The 25,019-nt window shown below is 40.6% G+C and overlaps 1 protein-coding gene across 2 annotated transcripts in view; it reads right to left on the bottom strand.

Moving 5' to 3' along the window:
- The window catches only part of LOC140726510 (folliculin-interacting protein 2-like), a 99,083-nt gene that overhangs the window by 5,429 nt on the left and 68,635 nt on the right, over positions 1-25,019 (bottom strand). For both annotated transcript variants that reach the window (XM_073043003.1, XM_073043002.1), the window contains 7 exons: positions 23,030-23,118; positions 15,259-15,405; positions 13,536-13,705; positions 10,552-11,953; positions 4,900-5,056; positions 3,599-3,796; positions 2,014-2,129 (listed from right to left, as the gene is read on the bottom strand). In XM_073043003.1, coding sequence (XP_072899104.1) covers positions 2,014-2,129; positions 3,599-3,796; positions 4,900-5,056; positions 10,552-11,953; positions 13,536-13,705; positions 15,259-15,405; positions 23,030-23,118 — 2,279 coding nt within the window. The remainder of the gene's footprint in view (positions 1-2,013; positions 2,130-3,598; positions 3,797-4,899; positions 5,057-10,551; positions 11,954-13,535; positions 13,706-15,258; positions 15,406-23,029; positions 23,119-25,019) is intronic.

The raw sequence follows: 25,019 nt of genomic DNA on the forward strand, positions 1-25,019 counted from the left end.
TATTAAGAGGAAAAGAATAGTAGACAAAACTGGTCCTGTGAAAGATCAAAGTGGTAACTTATTCATAGAGCTGAATAATTTGGGTGAGATCTTAAATGGATTTTTTGCATCTGTATTTACACAGAGTCTACAGAACTGAGGCAAAAGAGCATCGAGGTTATGGACCATATACCAATTACAGAAGAGACGTTTGCTGTCTTGAGGCAAGTTAGGGCAGATAATTCCCATGGTCCTCAGAAGATGTTCCCCTGGACCTTGTGGGAGGCTAGTGCAGAAATTGTAGGGGCCATAGCAGTGATATTTAAAATGTGCTTAACAATGGGTGAGGTGCCAGAGGATAGATAGCTAATGTTGTTCTGTTGTTTAAGAAAGGCTCTGAAAATAAGTCAGGAAATGATAGGCCAGTGAGCCTGACATCAGTAATGGGCAAATTATTAGAAGGTATTCAAAGGGACCGGATATATTAGATAGACAGAGACTGATTAGGGACAGTCAACAGGGCATTGTGTGTGATAGGTTGTCTAACCAATCTTACTGTTTTTTTTAGAAAGCTTCCAGGAAAGGTGATAAAGGGAAGGCAGTGGATGTTGTCCACACAAACATTAGCAAGGTAATTAACAAGGTCCTGCATGAGAGATTGGTCAAGAAGGTTCAGTCATTTGGCATTCACAATGAGGTAGTGAATTGAATTAGAAATTGGCTTTACGGGAGAAAGCAAAGTGGTGGTAGATGGTTGCCACTCTGACTGAAGCAAGTGGCTAGTGGCGTACTGCATGGATCGATGCTGGGTCTGCCTATAAAGACGATCTGGATGATAATGTAGTAAACTGGATCAGCAAGTTTGCAGATGACACCAAGATTAGGGGTGCAATGGACAGCAAGGAAGGCTATCAAAGCTTACAGTGGGATCTTGAACAGCTGGGAAAGTGGGCTAAACAATGGAATTTAATGTAGACAAGTGTGTAGTGAGGACAAACCAGGGCATGCCTTGCATGCTGAGTGGTAAGGCACTGGGAAGTGTGGTAAAATAAAGTGGTCTGGAAACACAGATGCACAATTCCTTGAAAGTGGCGTCGCAGGTAGATGGGTTGTAAAGAGAGCTTTTGGTACATTGGCCTTCATAAATCAAAGTATTCAGTCCAGAAGTTGGGACGTTCTACTGAAGTTGTATCTGACATTGGTGAAGTCTAATTTAGAGTATTATGTGCAATTCACCTACCTACAGGAAAGATATCAATAAGATAGAAAGAGTGGAAAGAAAATTTACAAGAATGTATCCCAGGTCTTGAGGGATATGGAGAGAGGTTGAATAGTTTAGGACTTTATTTCCTAGAATAGAGGAGAATGAAAGAAGATTTGATAGAGGTATACTAAATTATGAGGGGACATAGATAGGGCAAATGCAAACAGGCTTTTCCCACTGAAATTGGGGGAGATAGAACGAGGTCATAGGTTAAGGGTAAAAGGTGAAATATTTAAAGGGAACATGAGGGGGAACTTCTTCACTCAGAGGGTGGTGAGTGTTGAATGAGATGCCAGAGGTTGCAGGTTTGATTCCAATATTAAAGAGAAATTTGGACCGGTATCTGGATGGGAGGGGTACGGAGGGCTATGGTCAATGGGACTAGGCAGATTAATAGTTTGGCATTGATTAAGGATACTGTAACTATAGCACAAAGGCAGAGCTTAACTTTGAGTGGGAAAAGCAAATTCAGAGAAAAAAAAACAAAATTTGCCACAAAGTAACTTGTATAACTATGACATTGGCATAACTTGATTTTAAAAAAAGATGCCATAGTATCTTTTACAGGCACCAAAGTAGTGGTTGCAGAGTTTAAGCTTTGCAGCTCAGTTCAGAATTTAATCTGCAAGGTTCAATGGGCACATTTTCAATACTGCACTGGAGTGGCAAGCAAAAATTTTGAGATCCAGTCACTGGGGTCTAGATAAGAACTTGAACACAACCTTTTGACTCAAGCAAATAGGTGAAATTATTTAAATACTTTGATTTACCCGAGCACCATTCCCAGTTCTTTTACGTGGACTCTAGTGTGGCCTTTGAGGTATTCAGACAGCATCTTACTTTTAAAATACAACTCTTGAAGTCTATCCTCAAGATGGATTACACACTGTGATAAAAAAGAATGTCAGAATTAATTTCACAAAAATGAAATTCTGTGTAAAATAAATATACACAGCAACTCCTAACAAAACTATTTCAAAATATGTACAGCCACAAAATGCAAATAAATTCCTCTTGAAGTAATTATTACCTCATGAATGGGAAAATGTAATTGCATTGACTCAACGAATATTAGAAAAACAACTTTTGCCATCATTTGATGGTAATTTTCCACTCAGATAATTTCAGCTGATTATCAAGGAGCTTGTCTCACTCATTTTCAGCAGCAATAACTTGCGTTTACATTGTCAATTTTGCAAAAAAATAAGACAGAACACAGGTGGACAGCTAGGAAAGCACCACTGGGGAGTTAAAATTAGGAGGTAACCAATAGAAATCTCAAGAAAGGAGTTTTTGAAATTCATTCCAGCAATTAAAAAAAAACAAACTTGCACTGTCCTTCCATTATGCACATTTTGTACAATGATTTCTTGCACTGATTTTATTGGAATTGGTACTGCTAATTTGTAATCAGTTGTGGAATCTCAAAAGGGATCAATGCTTGGGTCCCTGTTGTTCACAGTGACTTGGATGAGGGAACTGAATATAATATTTCCAGTAACACAAAAATGGTAAAAGTTTTGGTAAATGTACAAAGAGCCCTGAGTGCCTTTGAACACCAGGTTCTAAAACCAAACATGTAGATCCAGCAACAGAGTAGCACTTGCTATACAGATCTTGACTGCAAAATGTTTTGAGTATTGGGACTTGGGGAGACCTCTGGAGTGGTGGGTGCTATTGTGGCTTCATACCCAATGACGTGCACGCCACAGGCAGCAACAAAAGTTTATCAGACTGATCCCTTGGATGGTGGGACTGTCATATGAGGAGAGACTGGGTCAACAAGATCTGTATGCAGCAGAGTTTAAAAGGATTAGAGATCTGATTGACACACAAAATTCTGCCAAAACTTACTACAATGGATGTGGGGATGACATTTCCCTGACTGAAAGGGGAAGGAAAGTGTTCAGAACTAAGACATCACATATCATTTAGTACTCGGACCAGAAGAGATTTCTCCACTTAAAGAGTGAATTAAAGATGGAATTTCTCACCAAAGGCTTTGGTGGTAAAGCTGTTAAATACTCTTGAAAGAGATAAGAATTTTAAACACACAAGGCATTTAGCAGTAGGAGAGGTGGGAGTAGGATCACGTTTTTATGAAAAGGCAGAAAGGCCTGCTCCTGCCTGTTTATTGCTATGCTCCTTTCACATTTACAGTTGATGACCTTTCAAACTTTCCATCAGAAGCAAAATGAAAGAGTTAATGTTTCAGGTCAATGCTACTGCTGACCTGCTCAATAACTCCAGCACTTCTAGTTTTTAATTTCACATTTCCAGTCTCTGCAACCCTTTGCTTTTCAAGCAGAAAAGAAGTTTGACAACCGCAGCACTATTTTATAGTGATGTACTTACAAAATCAGCTGGAAGCTGTAGCTTATAGAGTTGAAGAATCGACTGCAGCAGGCAGGACACAAAGTTAGAGACCAGTGTTTCTTTGCCAAGTTTGTTATCCACCGCCTTCCTTTGGCTCGTTGCAACTTGGACTGACCATTTATCTGTGTCTGCAATAATGCAGATGGCTTCTGCAATGGGTTCATCTAAAACAGGATGCTAAAATGCCAAAGAGAAAAAAAGGTTACATCAGCAATTTAACATTTTCCCCTCATAATGCACGACTATTAACTCATGTAATTAAATTCCATTCAAAACATCGACAGTCACACCAATTCCATGCTTCCAAGTAAACTTCAATAATCTGTCCCTTTGACTAGTTACATGAGCACATGGAGAAACTGGAAATCAGCAGGAGGAGCTGGCAGAATGTTATTTCAATATGACCTTGCATGCACTGCAGGATCAGATGTCCTGATTGAAAGCTCACACAGGTCTCCGAGTTACTCTCACCCCTACACTTATGTAGCTGGTTATAAAGGCTCCAACCCAACCAAGTCCCCCATTCATGAAGCAAATCCCTTTTCCGAAGTAATGGCAAGAACTAAGGAACTAGAACCATCGACCTGTTGGAAGGTTTCCCAGCACTCTCATATATTAACAACAAAACAGCATTTTTGATTTGTACTAAAGAAAGAGTTGGTGGTAAACGTGAATGGCCCCATTCCATTCTGGCAGGTAATTGAGATCCTACAGGATCCCAATATTTCAATGCTATTTCATGCTACTTTTAAGTTGAACTTTGGCCCTGATTAATCTTCTAACTCATCTTTTTAACCTAATAGAATAAAATTGATGCCACCATTTTATCAACTCCACAGTGCAGTTTCAAATTTAATTGCATGTTTTGAATGAAGCAAAATTATCTTGAGTGATGATTGATGAATAATGAATACATAGGATTATTTTTGTAAAAGTATTACTTACTCCTGTCAGTTTTTATTTTTCCTAATATTTCTTAAACAATCTTGACAAAAAATTATGACAAATGGTAAGCCACATTCAAAGTCCATTTATTATCAAAGTACGTATGCAGTAGACAACTCAGATTTGTCTTCCCCACAGACAGCCACAAAACAAAGAAAACCATGGAACCTGTTCAATGAAAAACGTCAACCCCAGCCTTATGTGCAAAAAAATTATGCAAATGGCAACACGTATACTATCCCCACCCGTGCACAAACAGCAACAACGAACTAGCGAGTGAAAACACAGAAAATAAAACAAGATCAAAAGAGACCTTATTCAGTAACATTACTGACCTGCACAGCGTGAGCCAAATCTGCCATTAAACAATGCTTCAGCTTCTCATCTGAATTAATTCCATGCAAAACAAAATCTGGGACATACTGTGGGCAGTAGCCTCCAAACAAGGATCTTCCAAAGTTATTGAGACTTGGTTTGCTGTTCATTTTAACGCTGCAAGACAACCATAGGGAAAAGATGTAATTTGAAAATGTTACTGCATCTAATCCACAATTGTTCAGCATTTAAGTACCGGGTATTTATCTTGTAAAGCAAGATAAATACTTAAATACTCTTCTTTCAAAATTCCAGGATGAGATTCATCAGGACCCAGAAATTGTGCTGCTGCAATAGGAGGTTAGCTGGGGTTGACTACGTAACCGCAAAAGTCTGTACCAAACCACAGACTGCATATAGGTGAGGTTTTCTATGGTACCACCAGCCAGCTCGATTAGGGCATTAGACAAAGTAGTTACAGATGTGAGGTAGCTTTATCTGAAGACTAAATCAAAATAGATTGAGATAAGCAGATAAATTCCTGCCCAAACACATCCTTGATAATAAATAATAACCCTGTAATAAGATGTATTTTTTTTAAAAAACAGCACTTTCAGTGCAGACAGGAAGGAATGAGGTAAAGTGTACAGTGGATTCTGGTGAATTGGGACACAATGGGACTGGTATATTTTGGTCCAATTAAGTGGCCGCCTCAATTAGCCGAAGTTTTGGGGAAATAGATAAAAAGATATAAAATAGACAAATTACCATCTAACCAAGTAAAAACTTCTGTATTTAAATGAAATACAGAACAAATTAGAAATACTTCCAATACTACCTACAGTACCATAAAACCATAGTTCCTAATAGTTATCGGAAGAATTCATCCAGTGTACGTGCGTGTTCTTTTGATTGTGTATGAACAAAATCAGCACAGACACTGAGTGCAGATAATGGTCTGCTTTCTACAATGCTTTCAACGACTGCATCCTCCAAATCTTCATTTTCATTTCAACATACAAGACGCTCATTGATATCTTCAAGGTGTCCGTACTTCCTAACTTGCTGAAGTAGTGAAATTGTTTCATTTTCACTCCCGACTGTTTCTGGCATCTCCAACTTGAACGCCTGAAACGATGGTGAGCAAAACAGTTCTGGATTGTCTTACTGCTTATTTCTCGCCATCTGTCAGTGATAAAAAATCACTGCTTTTGGAACATAAACACACACAACAGATGTTATTTAAAAAGCGATCACTCTCAGCATAGTGTGCTGTCTAAAGGCCACGCAAGTGCACACGGCTGACGGTAGTTAGAAACTGCTCTACAACAGCTTCCACCCTTTGTCCCATATAAACAAAGGGAATCCTGGTTTTTCTCGAGTTAGCTTTCATTGTTTCAGAGTCATCCCAAATATACAGCTCACTTGATTAACCAATGGCCCAATTAACTGGAATCCACTGTATTTACATTCTTCTGATGGCATCCACTCCATGATTGAATTCACAGATGTTTGAAAGGGAATAAATAATCATGATTCTGAGATGATTCTAAGAACATTAATTCACAACTGAAAGAATTTTACAGTACTTTTCACATTCTACATTTTTCTAAAGCACTTTGCAAGTCCACATCTCACAGGAATCAAATTCAGGACTTGCACAATTGCATCCAATTTGTTGTTTAAAACTTCTGTGGCAGCCTACTGTTATATCTCAAAGAGCTGCTGTCTCATAACTGCAGTGAGGCAGGTTCAATCCCGACCTCTATGTGTTGCATTTGTGGAGTCTGCATATTCTTGCTATGACTGCACAGGTTTTCCTCAGGGGCTCAGGTTAAATCTAGTATCCTAAAGATGTGCAAGGTTATTTGTTAATTGACCATTATAAATTACTTAAGTGGTAAAATCTGGGGGGTTGGGGGGAAATTGATGGGAATATAGTTGATAAAATAGAATGAATACAGCATTAATACAAGTTGGACAGGAAAAATGGATCAGCCATGATGAAATGGTAGAGCAGACTCAATGGGCCTAATGGCTTAATTCTACTCCTATATCTTCTGGTCTTAATGTACACTCAGTGGCTACTTTATTGGGAGTGTTCTGTACTTAATAAAGTAGTCACCGAGTATATGTTAGTGATCTGCTGCTGTAGCCCATCCACTTCAAGAATCAACATGTCCTGTGTTCAGAGATGCTCTTCTGCACACCACTATTGAAACACACGGTTATTTGAGGTACAGTCACCATCCTGTTAGCTTGAACCAGTCTGGCCATTCTCCTCTGACCTCTGTCATTAACAAGGTGTTTTCACCCACAGAACCAGCCGCTCATTGAATGTTTTTTTGTTTTTCCACACCATCATCTAAACTCCAGAGACTATTGTGCATGAAAATCCCAATCCACGGTGTTGGAGATACTTAAATCAACCCTACTCAAATCTGGCACCAACAATCCTTGCACAGTCAAAATTACTTGTACTTCATTTCATCCCCATTCTAATGAACAACAAGTGAATTTTTGACAACGTCTGCATGCTGTTTGCATTGAGTTGTTGCTGATTAGGTATCTGCATTAACGTATAGGTATTCCTAATAAAATGGCCACTGCCTATATCTAGGTGCTTAGTATTGAATCAGTAATGAGGACTGATTAACATACTTAATTATAAAGAGAACAATGATATTCAAGAAAGATCAATCTCTGGGGACAAATGGTTTTCACCCCAGTGTTTAAGATTAGCACATAATGTTATTTCAGAGTGGCACCCTGGTAGACAGAGACTCCACTGACAGTAAGACAGCTAGTAATAAATTAAGCTTAGAAATCAGAAGAAATTTCTTCACAGTTAGGTAATGACATGTAACATAATTGCATGATGCATTTGATGAACTAGTATAGGTGTACTTACGGATAGCCAGATTAGTTTTCAGGGATTACAAGGTTATGCTGATTGAATTAGAGCAGTAATTTTGGGCTAATGATTTTGTAAAGCACAAAACATTCAATAGCCCATTTTGAGCTTTACATTTTATCCAAATGAAAACATTGCAACGGCTGTCAATTTCAATGCAGGGTAGAGCACGGGCATTCATTTAGAACCATAAGTGATGCACGAAAATACTTTTGGAAAAGGATCATATTAAGACTAGAAATAACTCCATAGTCCATATACATAAATTATTAAGATGCCAGAAATGGCAAAAAAATTATATATGCAGAAGTTCGATAGAAATATAATCTCAATATTTCATGATCAGAATCAGAATTCAGATAGGCCGCATGAAATCCTTGCTGGAGCGCACCAGGACATCACTGAAACAGGCCTTTTGAGCCACTGGGTCCATGCCAACTACCAAATACCTTATTTTCCCCACATTCCATTCAGAAGGACACACTGGCCTGAAGGGAGTGCAATTTAAATTTTCAAAAATGTGGAATCCGAACGACTTTGAAGATCAAGTGATCTTATCAAATGTTTCCAAATTTGAAGTAGTACTGTTAAGTAAAAGTAAAGCTATTTCTGGTCAGAAAAAAAATCTTGACCCAAGCCACAAATAACATTGGACAGCAAATTTTTTCTAAAGTGTTGTTTCCGCAGAAATTTTTACACATTCACATGGGAATTTAGAGAAACAAGAAATCAACTTCTATTGCATTTTATTAACTTTTAGTGCATTTAATTGCATATTGGCGCTGATGCTTTGTAATAGTTCAATTAAGCTGAAAATGTTATATTGATGATTTTCTTTAGTACTCAGTATCTCCAACAACAATGAGCCAGCATTGATGGATTCCAGTTGCCCGATGCCATTTCTCCATGACCACAATGTCCTGATGAAACCTTTCACCATATTCGTCAATGACAGTGTTAAGATTTGCAGGGAAGAAGTCTAAAATGGGAATGCAGAAAGTTAATCTTTAGTGACATGTTGCCCTTCATGGCTTTGTATGCTTGAAGCATGTTGTCAACCAGCTGCATGTGGTTTGGTGCTCTACAGCTGTGAAGAAAATTTTCAGCAACATTCATTAATGCCTTCATCCAGTCCCACTGGAAGTTCTTCGAAATGATTGTCATTGATGATCTATTTGATTTATGGACCAAGAAAAATGCCTTCGGTAATCTTGGCATCAGTTATTCTGGGAAACATTTGCCTCAGATATCAAAATTCTTCACCTTCCTTGTATATCGCTTTCACAAAATTTTTCATCAGCCTCAGTTTTATATGAAGAGGAGGCAAAAATATCCTTATTGGATCTACAAGTGGCTTATGTGCCACACTTCTCAGCCCTGGAATCAAATGCTTATGGAGTGGTCAATCCTCTTTAATGTAATGAGATTCTTTAGCATGGCTGTCCCATTCACAAATGAAACAGAAGTACTTGGTGTATCTTAGCTGCATTCCTAGTAGTAGCGTTACTACTTTCAGATAACCACAGATGTTCCAGTTATAGTTGCTGAACTGTAAATGTTTCAACAAGACTTCCAAATTTCAGTAGTTATCTTTCATGTGTACTGTAAAGCCGATTGATATTGAAAGGTGGACAGTGCCACTTGTGTAGCAAAACAGCTTTCAGGCTTAACACTGAGGAATCAATAAACAGATGCTATTGCTGTGGGTCACGCTGGCAACACAAAGCATGGCTTAACTTTTCAGTTTACGTTGTGGGCAATGTTTTAATTGACTTGAATTATAAATTCAAGTAACAAATACAGGTGATTCCAAAAAAATGTGTGATAGGGAAATTTCATGGTGATTTTCATGATCAGCAGCCCAAAATCCTTTAAGATCGACCCAAAAGTATTCATGAAGCAAAATCTTTGTTGTCCAATGTAATCAGAGGCAAACTTCTGACGAACGAAATTAGAAGCAATTCTACACACCAAGGCTTGGGAAGTTTGGAATTAATTCTCTTAATAAACAGCAATTTATTTTATGAGAATGTATAATTTTAATCTGAGATCAATGAATGCTTTGTTAAGTAATATAATGGTATGTTGAATGACCAGGTGAGCAAGTAGTTTTTGGGGTACTGTAAGCCTGTGTCTTTATTGATGCTTTGCTGCACGCTTGAGTGCTCAGTGGAGGGTGCTGATGCTTTTTTGTTGGTGGTGGAGGGGGGGGTCGCTGCCTTGCTGCTGATTGTGTGTGGGAGGGGGAGCTGGGGGGGCTTTGGGGTTCTAACGTTTTAACTGTCATTCATTCTTTGGGGTACTCCTCTGATTTAGTGGATGTCTGCGAAGAAAAAGAGTTTCACTCTGATGTTGAATGTACCTATTGAAGAGATATGTAGGAAGGGCAGGTATATGAAGTCTAGCAACAGAAATGACAATCTCACTTATGGGAAGGCCTAGACATTATTCACTTTGTGGCAGAGGAATTTAGAAGAGGTCACATCACAAGCAATTTCCATTAAGTTAATTAGGTGAAAGTCAAAATAAACTGAGAATGCTGGAAATTTAAAATAAAACAAACAATACCGTGAGGTAGTCAGCGGGGACCATTTCTGGTTTTGCTCTAGTTAGGTTCAACCAGTTAGTTTTGCAAACTCTATGGCTATGTTGCACAAACAAAATTCCTATTCATAATCATTTCAAAACAATGTATACTCTTTCAACATTATTTTTCATTGTCCACTGAAACAACTTTTCACTCCATTAATGATCTTACCTTGGTGCAGGAAGTTCAAACTTTGCCACCCGAGCTTGTATCTCATTACAGCATTCAAGACCTTGTTTCGATGGGTTATGGGAGCTCTCTTCATCATCACTGTCTCCAAGAGCACTGTCAGAACTTTCATTTCGAGGAATGTCACCATCTATCCTTAGTGTAGATTTCTTCCCAGTACCCTCTTTTTCCCCATAGGGGATGTCGGAAATGATTCTGCCCTCACTGTTCTGATCACCAGAACTAGAGCTAACCATAACAGAAGCAGTTTTCATCTTACAAGTCCTCATTGTTTCAACAATTTCTTTATCATTTTGCCCACTTGGTACAGAGGATTCGGCCGCTGCATCTGTTTTGTTGCTGCAAGCAACCTTGGCGGCCAGTTCTCTTAGTGTACTTGCTTCAATACTATTGTTCTCAGTGAAACATTCCAAGATACTTTTTTCATGAGGAACCCTTGAAAGGTGATGCTGCCTCTTTGCCTCCACCCTTTCTACAACTTCAGTTACCTCTGACTGGTCCATAACAGGTTGACAGAAACCATCAATTTCTGACAAAGCAGTATCCTTTGGTATGGGAAAATCAGTACTCTTTTCTCCATCTTTTTGTTCAATATTTCGTTCCACCACCTTCCTTCTAGAGTCAATGTCTGAATCAGGTGAAAAAGAACAGCCAAGTTGAAACGTCACTCTGTCTTGCAGGCGTGGGCTCCTCTGAAGGGGCCTTTCTGGACAATTTATGCCCGTACTGGCACTGGAATCTGGAGATTTTATTGTTGGCGCCAACTTAACTGTGCCTAATGACATCAAATCAGGAGAACTTTTTACCAGCCCATCTGCCTCACGCCCAAGTGTGTGTACCTCATCATTACACGCAACTGTATCTCTCACGGACTGCAGCTTGGTTTCCTGAACTGGCACCGTAATCGCTCTTAAACTGACAGTATTGTCCAGATCGGTTTCATTTCCAACTGAAGATACTCTACAGCACTGTTCAGAGGTCTGCCTCACACACGTATCAAGTTCAGTATTTCCACTGCTGCTAGGTCTGAGACCTGAATCTACACTAGTGTGCTTGTCTTTTATTACAGCATTTCTTTGTCCAGCATTTGTCAAAGACTGAATTGGAGTCATGGGACCAGGGTCATCTTTACGGACAGTGACTACAACATATTCAGATTTTTCCACTTCTCCCTTCTCCAGTATAGTGCTGATCATGGCTCCTGATTGGGCAGTCTCACTTTCGGAGAGCTTGCCCTTCCATAGCATCTCATTCTCCTGAAGATCTGAGCATCGTATGAAGTAAGTAAGTACATAAAGTAGTTGCTGAACAAGTTCTTTACGCTTCCCAACTACCACAGTTTTGGTAAGCCTCACTGGTGAGCCAATTGCTCCATATAAATCACCTTAAAAAGAGAAAAAAAAAGTATTAACAGTTTTTAAAACCTAATCAAAACTTTTAAATGCTTTAAAAACTCCATTTTTTTGGAAAAATAAACAAGTTAGGCACCAAGATGCACAAGGAAGTGTTCCAGCTTAAACTTATCCCTCAAGTAAACACGTTACAGTTCATTTACTTCGTTAATGGTTATAGATCATTTGTTACTGTGCAGCTTGCATAATTGACAATATTTTGATGGCTGTGAAGGATCAGAATCAAGTTTAATGTCACCGGCATATGTTGTGTTTTTAAATAAGTTGTGCAAAAATAAAAAGCGACGTAGTGTTCCAGGGTTCAATATCCATCTAGAAATTAGATGGATGAGGGGAAGAGACTGTTCCTGAATCATTGAGTGTGTGTCTTCAGGCTTCTGTACCTCCTTCCTGACGGTAACAAGGAGAAGAGGACATGTCCTGGGTGGTGAGGGTCCTTAATGATGGATGCCGCCTTTTTGAGGCATTACTCCTTGAAGGTGTCCTGGATATTACGGAGGCTTGTACCCATGATAGAGCTGACTATAAAGAAATGAAAAGGGCTAGAGAAAAGCCAACTGCTTTGCAATCTTGGAAAAGCACTAAATGAGTGCAGATTTAAGATACTGGGCACTGCTCATTTAAAAACAATTCCTATACACAGACCAGTATCTCCCGTTTCACTCACTCCCGCTGTTCTTTTCCTTAAGTAAACCTTCCCAGGTCCACTTTGCAATGAACTTTGGTTCATACCATCAAACATGTGAATGGCTGAAAAGACCAGAGGACCAACTTTTTAAAAATCAGAGGCTGGTGCAGAGTAAGTGGTAGAAGTATAATTACAACATAGAAAGACACATGGACAGGTACATAAATAGGAAAGATTTTGAAAAATATGGGACAAATATATTTCAACAGGCATGGATAATACAAGAGGTAAAAATCATTTTGTATAGGAGGAGTTGTGATTTGGAATTCACGACAAACGGGTGGTGAAAGGTTTACAAAAGGGAATTCGATTAATGAGCTACACAAAAAAAAACTGGAAAAGCCAAGGAATAGGATAACTTGATGAAACAGATGTGTTGCATGAATACCACAATTCTACGTGCCTTCAGGATTTAATCCATCACTTTATGCTGCACTTGTTGTTTTAACCAATACCAACTACTCTCAAATTTATGTTGTACATGAAGCAGCAATACTTATTGCAGCTAACTGAAAAACAAGACACAATCCCAATTTTCTAATGCAGACTCAAGATTTTGAAATCAGCAACTCTCAAGAAAAACTCCAAAATTTGGTTGCATACTTGATGCTTCCAAACAAAACTGGAAATTTCTAAGTGAAAAAAATCAAAGCTGTGAAAGTTGAAAATTCGTAATAAAAACAGAAAATCATTCAGTAAATCTGGTAGCACTTGTTGAAAAAGAAACGGAGTTAATAGCTCCAATATGAAGACCTTTCACAAGAACTGGGGAGAAAAAGAGAAACTGCACTTGTTTTAAGATTGAGGTATTGGGGAGACACAGCTAGGGCAAAGGGAATATTCTTGAACAAGTGAGCCGTACTTACCAAGTTGAGCCCAAAGGGGATTGTATGGATGTGATTTACCCAGTAAATTCACATTCTGTGATGCATGTTTCTCATGAAATGTTTTTATGGGCGGAAGGTCATTTGGCATAACTGTGGGCACCCAGGCCAGATGATATGTGAGCACAGCTGTCAGCAAAGCTGAAAGGAACCTGAAATTGGAGAAGAATCTGGCTTACCAACAGCTTCAAGACCACCTTAAACTTTGAATACTGATGAAATAGGCATGTCACAAAATGTGGCCTGCTTCCTGAGCCTGTGCCAATGCCTCGGCTGCACCTTTTGCAAGTCCAAAAGGATTTAAAGCCTCACCATTGCCATTGTCCTACAAAGCAAAACAGTCTGTGAGTGACTACTAGGCCTCACGCAGAGGATCCCAAGGTTCCAAACCTGGACCACCTTGGTGTCCTTTTGACTACTCACTGTTGTTATACACCTTTTCAAATAGTTTTTAAAATGCAAATGACTACCAAATTGTAATAGGTTGTATTGATCAGCACCTAAATTGGTCATTCCCACTTACAGGAATGAGCATGGAAAATGCCCTTTGGCCCAATGCATTGAAGCTGATCAAAGTGCTAGCTGAGCGAGGCTGCGTGTAGCCAATATCCCTTTAAATCTTTCCTATCCTTGTCCATATGTCTTTTAAATGTGTAATTTCAATGACCTCTATCATTTCCCCTACAGCTCATTTCTTGCACACAGAACCCTCTGTTTCTGTCGCTAATCAGCTCCTTCCCACAATTCACTAGATAATGAGCAGCCCAACTGAATGAGAATTATAGGAAGAACTAATCTTTTCTTAAAATCAGTAATTTACAGGGGATATGAAGGCTCATTTTTTTCTGATTATGGAACCACAATATAAAGAAAAGCTACCTTCTGAGAAAATGTAGTAAGTACTGCCTCAGGTTACAAATGCTAGCAGGTTTAATAAAGAGACTTAAAAATGCTATTAAACAATAAGTGAAAAGAGCTGCTCTAGATGCCAAAATGGTGGAGAGATGTTATTGCTGACTGACTGACCCCTATTCAAATTTAAATTATGGAAAAACAGAAATGTCACAGTTAGAGAGAATCAAACATCTTTGAATCTACATGGTTGGTATCCAGACCAAATGATTAACACTTCGGATGAAACTACCTTTGCAACTATGTGACCAATGAATCAAAGTACCAAAATGAAGAGGTAGATGACAACAGGCTATTTTGCTGGAACCCAGGTTTGCTTTCTGTTGCCACATTGAGCTTCTGGTATTCTCATCTATCCATCTTGCAAAGCAAAGCATGCAAAACAGACCTTTGGTGGGAATCCTGAGGACCAGCCTTAGAATGCCTCTGCTTGTTGCTATCAAACACCCTCGACGATTACAAAGCATTATGCTAATAGAATTTTTAAAAAAACAAAAAATCTCTGACCTGCAGTGGTGAGTCCAGAGCACAGATGCATCAGCATGTGACCTCCAGTCACATCGGGTTTTTAATCCCCTCACATGGGAACACAGAAGTCAGAGACAAGTCTACCAATGAGGATGACTTTGGCATAGGTTCTTTGCAAAAGAACAACTCAGCCCAGTGTCTGAGAGAACACACCTATAGTCAATACACAGTTTACCTGCAGCTCTCTAACATTGTATAAATGACTTTGTGATACTTTGACATGAGAGAAATGTCAATTTTAATATTTAAGAGAATGTATACATACTGATTCTTAGTCAACTGCTCTATCAGCAAGGTAAAATCTCTGACAAAGCGATGACACAACTTGTTCTTTTCTGATGTATTAAACATCATGGTAAGCCAAGCAGGGTCAGTGATCCTTGGTGCAGAGTAAAGATTGTATATTGTGGTCCTGAAAAGCAGAAACAATTATAAACATCAGCATTTTCTTGCCATACATTACTTATACATCAATGCATGCATTACTTGATCAGAGAAGTTTACTTTCACACAATAGAAGTAAAAATAGACATTACTTGCTGTGATCCAAATATCATTTCCTATTTGGTCAAAGTATTTTCACAATTTTTCCGACTGTTTCTTTTTGTAGTTAAAGCAGTTTTTATATTGAGGGAAGTTGCTGGGTATCAGATTCAGATTTGTTTTTATTCACATGTACATCAAAAGATACAGTGAAATGTGTTGTTCATATTAGCAACCAACACAAACTAAGGCACCAACATATATGTCCACAATGCTCAGCAGAACACCACTGAACAACAACAGCAAAATAAGCCCTATTCCACCCTCTCACCCACCCACACAGACATTCCACCAACCCCAGGAGGTCTTGACTCTAGTCTGACTTCTAACTCTGCACATTCCTATACCTAAACGGATCCCTAACTCCCCTCTCTATCCTCAAAACCATCTCTACGATGCAACTTCACCTAACATCTAAATCTGAGCCACAACCTCAATGGAGAGCTCAGCTCGGTGTCACTTTGACTAGAAAAGACCTGATAGTAAAGAGAAAGGTGGTGGGGAGATACAAGATCAGCCACAATGTTATTAAATGGCAGAGTGGGAACAAGAGGCAAATACCTTTTACATTCTGATTCAGGTATTATGTTAATCAGCATGAGCTAAAGCAGTTAATGATAAAGATACATTCAGAATTGCTTAAACTGTTCAAGTGCCTGATGTAGGCATTGCCCAGACATGAGGATGTCATATTGAAACAGTAGGCATAGAGGAACAGGAATGCAGATTCAGAAACATTTGCAAGTCTGAAGCAAAAAAAAGAGAAACAGTTAAATTTGGTTTAAGGTCTAAAGGAATGACGGTCAAAGTTTAAACAGCTGTGGAGTGGAAATTAGTAGAAAACATTCAGGTAACTGAACTATGCAATGATATAAATAGCACAGAATAGAAGTGGCACGGTAATGTAGCAGTTCGTGTAACATTACCTCAGCTTCAATCCCACCACTGTCTTTAGAGCATTTCGACATTCTTCCTGTGATGTTATGTGTTTCCTCCAGGTGATCTGGTTTCCTCCCACATTCCAAAAATGTACAGGTTCATATTGGTCACATGGGTGCAATTGGGTGCGGCAGCACAGACCCATTGGGCCAAGTACTCAATGTACTGTATCTCTAAGTAAAAATGACCACAATAAAACTTACTGCAATGGCAGAGACACTAACCTACAGGCATACCATGCACCTGAGGTGGGGTGGTGGGGGGAAAGAGGTCAGCTACATTCTTAGAAAATGGGCTGCATCATGATTTTCCATAGCATGAAGTTGCATCATCTCATGCCAAGAAATGTATTCTGAAATAGGCAAACTCTACAGATGAAACTTAACATGAAACCGCAAAGTTTTATTAAGATTGTGCCGGTAACTGGCAACTCTGCGCATGCTCTCCCGAGCAAACTGCCCTCTTCACTGTTCTATACCTGAGAAACCCTTCTAAACCTCCAATTTGCTACATCTAGCAAGATCAACAACACCCTGGCGAAATTACTGACCCAGCTGGAGATCATTGACGCGCCAGAATTGCTTCAATTCCAGACCGTACCTGGACCCGATCGTTGAGGCCTGGTCCGAAGTCCACCAGGTTCCCGGAGACCCGCGGCCTGCTACCGTGTCGGAGTGCCTGGAGACACGGCCCATTCTGACCAGCACCTCTCCGAAGCAGACGACCACACAGAAGTGATGTCAGAGACCTCAAGACACCCCAGACGCTTCCCCGGAGCCACCACTGTACAGCCTCGTTGGTGGCTATCCACAGCTGCCGGAAGTGAGGCCTCCGCCGCCGACCTCGGAAATCGAGCCCAGGGCTCAGCTGGAGCGGAGGCCTCCACAACTGTGACTCAAGTCACGGACTTGTTTCAGCCGGCAGCCCGGCCCTCTGGGATTAAGTGTCAGCTTTGGGGCCCGACCCGATCGACAGCTGGAAGTGGCAGCGGAGCCTCCCCCATCCCTCGGCCCAACCTGGAGCGCCCGACGATGCGACCCACCGATCGATTCCTGCGGGACACGTCCACCAACCTCAAAGAGCTGCCAACAACACAGTGCATCGATGAAAACTTGGAAAGATGCACAAATTACTGAGGAAGCGTGGGAAAAGAGCTGGGCTGCTGGTCAGATTAAAGCAGAGGGGCTTTAGGATCCCTCTGCCCACCATCCTACTAGCTAATGTGCAAGCCATAGAGAACAAGGTGGATGATCTTAAAGGGAGACTCACCTACTGCAGGGAGATGCAGAACTACTGTGTATTCTGTTTCACAGAGACCTGGCTCTCCCCTGCCACCCCCAACTGTGCCATCCGACGAGAGGATTTTTCCATCCATCGGATGGACCGCACGGCATCTTCGGGCAAGACGAAGGGAGGTGGAGTCTGCCTACTGATCAACACTGTGTGGTGCTCGGACACAGTGGCACTGACAAGCTCCTGCAGTCCGGACCTAGAACATCTGTCGGTGAAGTGTCGTCCCTATTATCTGCCACAGGAATCCACCTTGGTCATACTGACAGCGGTCTACATTCCCCCCCAGGCGGACGTGGAGTGTGCTGTGAATACACTGTATGGCAACATCAGTGAACTTGAGACCAGGTATCCGGAGGCTTTGCTCATTACAGCCGGGGACTTTAACCAGGCCAACCTCAGAAAAGCGCTGACAAAGTTATACCAACATGTCTCCTGCTCCACTAGAGGCCCAAATATACTTGACCACTGCTACACAACCGTCAAGGATGCCTACTGTTCCGTCCAACTACCTCACTTCGGAAAATCGGACCATCAGGCCGTACTCCTCCTCCCGGCTTACAAACAGAAACTGAAGCGGGAGGTCACAGTGTCAAAAGTGGTGTCGCGTTGGACAGAGGAAACGGATGAGGTCCTCCGTGACTGCTTTGAATCGGTGGACAGGTTAGTATTCAAGGACTCAGCAGCTAACCTCGATGAGTATGCCTCAGCTGTCATGGACTTTATCTGGAAATGCACAGAGGACTGTGTGTCTCGCAAGATGATCTGGGTATTCCCTAACTGGAAACCTTGGATGAATTATGAGGTCCAGTCCCTTTTGAAGGCTAGAGCTGCGGCTTTTAGGTCTGGAGATACCAGTCGCTACACGGAATCCAGGCATGAACTCTGGAAAGCCATTAAGGGCGCCAAGAGGCAATATCGAGCCAAATTGGAAATCCAGGCTAACCAGAGGGATGCCAGTAGACTATGGCAGGGTCTAAATGAGATCACTGGGTGCAAAGAAAAGGCTGGGAATATCAATAACTGTAGCACTTTACTTCCTGACGAACTTAACGTATTCTACGCAAGATTCGAACAGCAGAGGAATGTCCCGCCCCTCTGGATGAACCAGACCTGGTGGCATCAAGATTTATCGTCACCGAGGAAGTTGTTAGAAGAGCCTTCCTGAAGATGAATCCAAGGAAGGCGACGGGCCCAGATGGCATCCCAGGACGGGTTCTCCGGGCCTGTGCAAGCGAGCTAGCCGGAGTGTTTGCTGACATCTTCAACTGCTCCCTGCTTCAGTCTAAGATCCCCTCGTGTTTTAAGAAGGCAACGATAATCCCGGTGCCGAAGAAAAGCAAGGTGACATGCCTGAATGACTACCGACCTGTGGCTCTAACATCAATTGCTATGAAGTGCTTCGAGCCATTGGTTATGGCACACATCAACCATAACCTACCGGTCAACCTCAATGCTTTGCAATTCGCCTACCAGAGCAACAGGTCAACGACAGATGTCATCTCTCTGGCACTACATTCCTCCTTAGAACACCTGGATAATAAAGACACATATGTAAGGCTCCTTTTCATCGACTACAGATCTGCCTTTAATACCATCATTCCAAATAAACTGATTCCTAAGCTCCGGAACCTGGGTCTTAGCACTCAGATCTGCAGCTGGATCTTCAACTTCCTCACAGACAGGACCCAGGCTGTAAAAATAGGGGACAAGCTCTCCTCTACAATCACTCTGAGCACCGGTGCCCCACAAGGCTGTGTACTCAGCCCCCTGCTGTACTCACTGTACACCCATGATTGTGTAGCCAAGTTTCCATCAAACTCAATATATAAGTTTGCTGATGACACCATAATTGTAGGTAATGATGAGTCTGAGTACAGAGAGGAAATTAAGAACCTAGTGGCATGGTGCAAAGACAATAACCTATCCCTCAATGTCAGCAAGACGAAGGAATTGGTTGTTGACTTCAGAAGGAGTAGCGGACCGCACGACCCCATCTACATCGGTGGTGCGCAGGTGGAACAAGTCAAAAGCTTTAGGTTCCTCGAGGTGAATATCACAAATGACCTGACTTGGTCTAACCAAGCAGAATCCACTACCAAGAAGGCCCACCAGCGCCTTTACTTCCTGAGAAAGCTGAAGAAATTTGGCCTGTCCCCTAAAACCCTCATTCATTTTTATAGATGCACCTTAGAAAGCATTCTTCGAGGGTGCATCACAACCTGGTATGGAAGTTGTCCTGTTCAAGACCGGAAGAAGCTGCAGAAGATTGTGAACATAGCCCAGCACATCACACAAACCAATCTTCCATCCTTGGACTCACTTGACACCACACGCTGTCGGAACAGTGCTGCCAGGATAATCAAGGACAAGACCCACCCAGCTAACACACTTTTTGTCCCACTTCCCTCCGGGAGAAGGTTCAGGAGCATGAAGATTCATAAGGCCAGATTTGGGAACAGCTTCTTTCCAACTGTGATAAGACTGCTGAACAGATCCTGACCCGGATCTGGGCCGTACCTTCCAAATATCTGGACCTGACTTGCACTACCTTACTTTCCCTTTTCTATTTTCTAATTAGATAGATACTTTATTCATCCCCATGGGGAAATTCAACTTTTTTTCCAATGTCCCATACACTTGTTGTAGCAAAACTAATTACATACAATACTTAACTCAGTAAAAAATATGATATGCATCTAAATCACTATCTCAAAAAGCATTAATAATAGCTTTTAAAAAGTTCTTAAGTCCTGGCGGTAGAATTGTAAAGCCTAATGGCATTGGGGAGTATTGACCTCTTCATCCTGTCTGAGAAGCATTGCATCGATAGTAACCTGTCGCTGAAACTGCTTCTCTGTCTCTGGATGGTGCTATGTAGAGGATGTTCAGGGTTTTCCATAATTGACCGTAGCCTACTCAGCGCCCTTCGCTATGATTTATAATTTAAATTTTTATTATATTTACTTTTATTTGTACTTCAGGGAGCGTGAAGCGCAGAAACAAATATCACTGTGATGATTGTACGCTCTAGTATCAACTGGTGACAATAAAGTAAAGTAAGTATGAAAAGGATGATTCAGCTGGATGGGAAGATGACAAATTGTAAACAAATGGCATTTATAAAGGGTGCGCAAACAGCAAGATCTCTGCATTTGTACACAGCTTTCAACAGTGAAGAAGGTTGTTTAAAAATATGGGATCCTCTCAGTTATAGTAACAGACAAATGAAGCATTTTAAAAAATTTTCATAACCCTCTTGCAGATAGAAGTAGTGCTGCTATCTCTACTCTTAAATAAGCACCAGGCTTCAAAGTGGAAAACTTATCAATGGGGCAACAATCAGATTCCATCTCTGGAAGCCTTGAGTACCTCATTATCATCACTGGATCTAGCAGGTGAATTGATTGGTTAATGCAGCACATTATTCGCATAAAAGTTCTGAAAAACACTCTCATAGAATGCAACAAGTTACACTAAATATTGGTTAAACTATCGTTTATCTTTAGTTAGAGAATAGAGCAGTGCAAAGCCCTGAATGAAACCTGAGGAATGACATCCATAGAGTTGCCAACACTATCAAAAATAAGCATGTGGCTTTTGAGGAGAACAATAGGTCGGCAATATCTGTTTTAGTCTGCCAGGTTTCCATTAGCTCATTGGAACTATTGCTCCAAATGAAGTTTTGACATATTTCCAAGGTCAGCAATAAGCCAGAGGTCACCATAGAATTGGGGCTCTTATGTCCATTAGGTCACAGCAAATAAGCACCATTCCAAGTCAGAAAAATAGAATGTTTTCAACAAATTCACAGTACAATCAATGCATTATTTAAATATGCAGCACCTTATCTAACTCTGAAATTGTTGCCAACTCTGCCTCTTCTCAACCCCTCTGGTTTAACTCTGCTGTACTTGTACTGTTCCCATTTCCCACCCATAACCAAAGATGAGATTCATCAACAGAGATTGGTCAACATATTCAATGATATTTCCCATTGTTTCAATGCTGAATTAACTAATGTCTTTTTTCTTAAACACAAATGCCACAATAACATCTAATTAATATCAAGGGGCACTGCCAAATTCAATGACTTAACAGGCTAACCCAGGACTTGACATCACTGATTCAGGGGAATAGTACAATCATGCTCCATGTTGCCTTTAAAAAACATCACTGATTTCCTGTATGTTCTATATTTCTCATTTCCCTCTGCATTTTCCCTTTAATTATACACTTATTTTTATTCAATCTTAAAGTGCACTCATGATTTTTGTTTCACTTTATCAATATAGTATATAAATGTCAACATCAAATGGTGCAGAAGAGATTCTCTAGTATGATACCAGGAAGTGAACCAGTTTGAAGCAGAGGTTTTCTGAAGAGCTAGAGGTATTCAGAGTTACAACAAAGCTTTGATGATATTGACTGTCTGAACAATCAACAAATTGAAAGGTAGATGAGAGTAAATCCACTTGATCGAAGATGTAAAATGCAAGGCAGAATTTCACAATGGAGAAAGGTACCATTTGATTCAACAAATCCATGAACGTGTCTTGGCTTACATGAGCCATTTGAAACTGTATTTTATACTCCTATTCCTTGTAGTTATCTGAAATCTTCTCAAACGCATATACGCTCTTTGCCTCAACATCATGCAGCAATTGGTTCCAAATTCTCATCTTCCAAGGTCAATTTTTTCTCTTTGTTATTAGGTAACACAAATTATTTAAAAACAAAACAGAGGCTATCAGAGCATAGAAATCTTAAATCAGAAACAGTTAACATGAAATGGATAAATATTTGAAGTAGAAAATTTAAAAACAGAAGGTCTTTGCATGCTAGCTCAGATTCAACTAACAATGGCGATGAAAGATTAAACCAAATCACAAATAAGTTTTCAATTACAGTGCCACATAAGGTTTCTATACAGCCCAACAACCTTAAATTCTAAATGTGCATTTGCATAATTCACATTACGTGTTTAAATATATTTTAAAAAGTGTAATTTTTTTCCTATCTTTTAGACATGGGTTTCAAGAGACAAATCTTTTAAATTATATCTCTAAGAACTGACAGAAAATAAAGTCATCTTCCTTTTACTTGGGCCAGGAAACACCTATTTAGGCATTTGGACTTCAATATATTATTTGTGGATTATATTAATCATTACTAAATATTTGCAGAGTAATTCTAATAACCTGCCATGTAGGAAACCACGGTAGTACTCATGAGCAAAATTACTCAGTTCCTTCAGATCTTACCTGAATTCTCCCAGGCCCTCCATTACCCGGCTGATGTAAACTTGCACCCTCTGACTAGATTCGGCAATCTTTCTGGAGGAGATCATTGCCTAACAAGAAGATTTTAAATGGCTCAGATCAAGTTCTCATAAATTATCCTTCACTCTCATTATGACATTTCATTGCCAATAAATAGAACACTTCCTAACCCCTTAATATTCAAATTACAAACACACAAATACTTCGCCCTAACATTGCAAGACAGTGTAGGCAATGGAAGATGCTGTAATAGTGGACTATTTCCTACTTTTCCACACTTGCTGCCAGCAGAGCTTTGCAGAACAATTAAAAAGCTCAATGTCAAACTGTGCAATGTTAAATAAAGGGTTCTACACCAAAATCATCATCAGTGCAGTTGAGAGCACCTACATTATGCATGATATTGTGTTGAGACTCAGGTGAACTGAAGCAGCAAAGGAGCTGAGTCAAAGAGTGGGAGGCCAAGAGGCTGAGGGAGAGAATAAGGGCAAGCTAGGCTGTCAGCAGCAATGTACATCACAGAAGGACAAGTAGGTGATAGGGATATTTTACCAGTCTTTCCTGACTGACAGAGACTCCAGCATGGGCACGTTTATCTACACTACCCCTCAGCTTGGGAGCACCTGGACAACAGCAAGGCAGCTGCTTAGCGATTACAGCTCAACAACCTACACCATCATCACCTCACTACCGATGAGCAAACTTCAAAACAAGTGATTCATCTCAGACGACAAGGTGGAGCACAGATCAGCTGGTTGAGTGGTGTCAGAACAAACTTGCACTCAACAACAGCAAGACCAAGACCAAGGAATTGATTGTAGACTTCAGGAAGAGGAAGTCAGGAGAGCACACACCAGTCCTCACTGACGGATGAGTCAACAGCTCCAAATTCTTGGGTGTCAACATCTGAGATAATCTATCTTGGGCCCATCAAACTGATGCGATCATGAATCAGGCACACTAGTGGCTATACTTCATTAAAAGTTTGAGAGCATTTGGTATGTTAGCAAAGACTCTTGCAAAGTTTTACAGAGAGTTCTCACTGGTTGCACCACTGCCTGGAATAGAGCCTACAATGAGCAGAATCAAGAGAGGCTGAAGACTAAGCCAGCTCCATCACAGACAAAACTCTCTCCACCTTTGAGGACAACTTCAAACGTCAGGGCCTCAAGAAAATAGCATTCATCACTAGTGAATCTCGCCATCTGAGACTCGCCCTCTGCTCATTACTACCACTGGGGAGTAAGTACAGGAGCCACACTTGACATTTTGGGAACAGCTTCTCCCCCTCTTCCCCATCAAATTTCTGAGCGTACGATCAACCTATGCACACCATCTCACTATTCCTGATTTGCACTTGTTTTGTGACAGTAATATTTCTGTTTTGCAGTGTACTGCTGGCACAAAACAAAATTTTCTCGTCAGTCATAATAAACTTGATGCCATTATGTTCAGCAGTGAAAAGTTTAAAATAATTCTATGGAACAGAGATGGCTGTGTTCCAATGTGCTGAAGCTGTACGGTGTGGACCCTCTAGACCAAATTCGAATCAAATGTTGGCCACTCAAGGACATTGACTCAGAATTGATAAGTTGGAGTCAGAGCTTCAGATACTGCCTTACATTTGTGAAGGAGAGAGTGTTACTTGGACACAATGGCCCTCAAAGTGGTCACCACCTTAGAATGCCTCAAATTTGATGAGCAGTCGGACATATGGATGCGACTACAAAACTAGGTCTGCACTGGGAATAGTTGAAAGCTCTGGAGGAGTTTCCATTTTTACCCCAGTTTAACAGGCAAGATGCTGCTGTTCCCCATTTAGAACAGTGTGGGGACTGTAGGAAGGGAAGGGTGTATGAACCATTCAGAAAACCACAGGAGGAATTTCAGTGGGGCACGAATAGAAAAATGCCATTGAAGATAAAATAATTGTTCTTTGCAGCAAGCACAGAGCATTGAAGTCTGTAAACAC

This window comes from Hemitrygon akajei, chromosome 4, assembly GCF_048418815.1.
Source record: "Hemitrygon akajei chromosome 4, sHemAka1.3, whole genome shotgun sequence".
In the NCBI taxonomy this organism is placed as follows: domain Eukaryota; kingdom Metazoa; phylum Chordata; class Chondrichthyes; order Myliobatiformes; family Dasyatidae; genus Hemitrygon; species Hemitrygon akajei.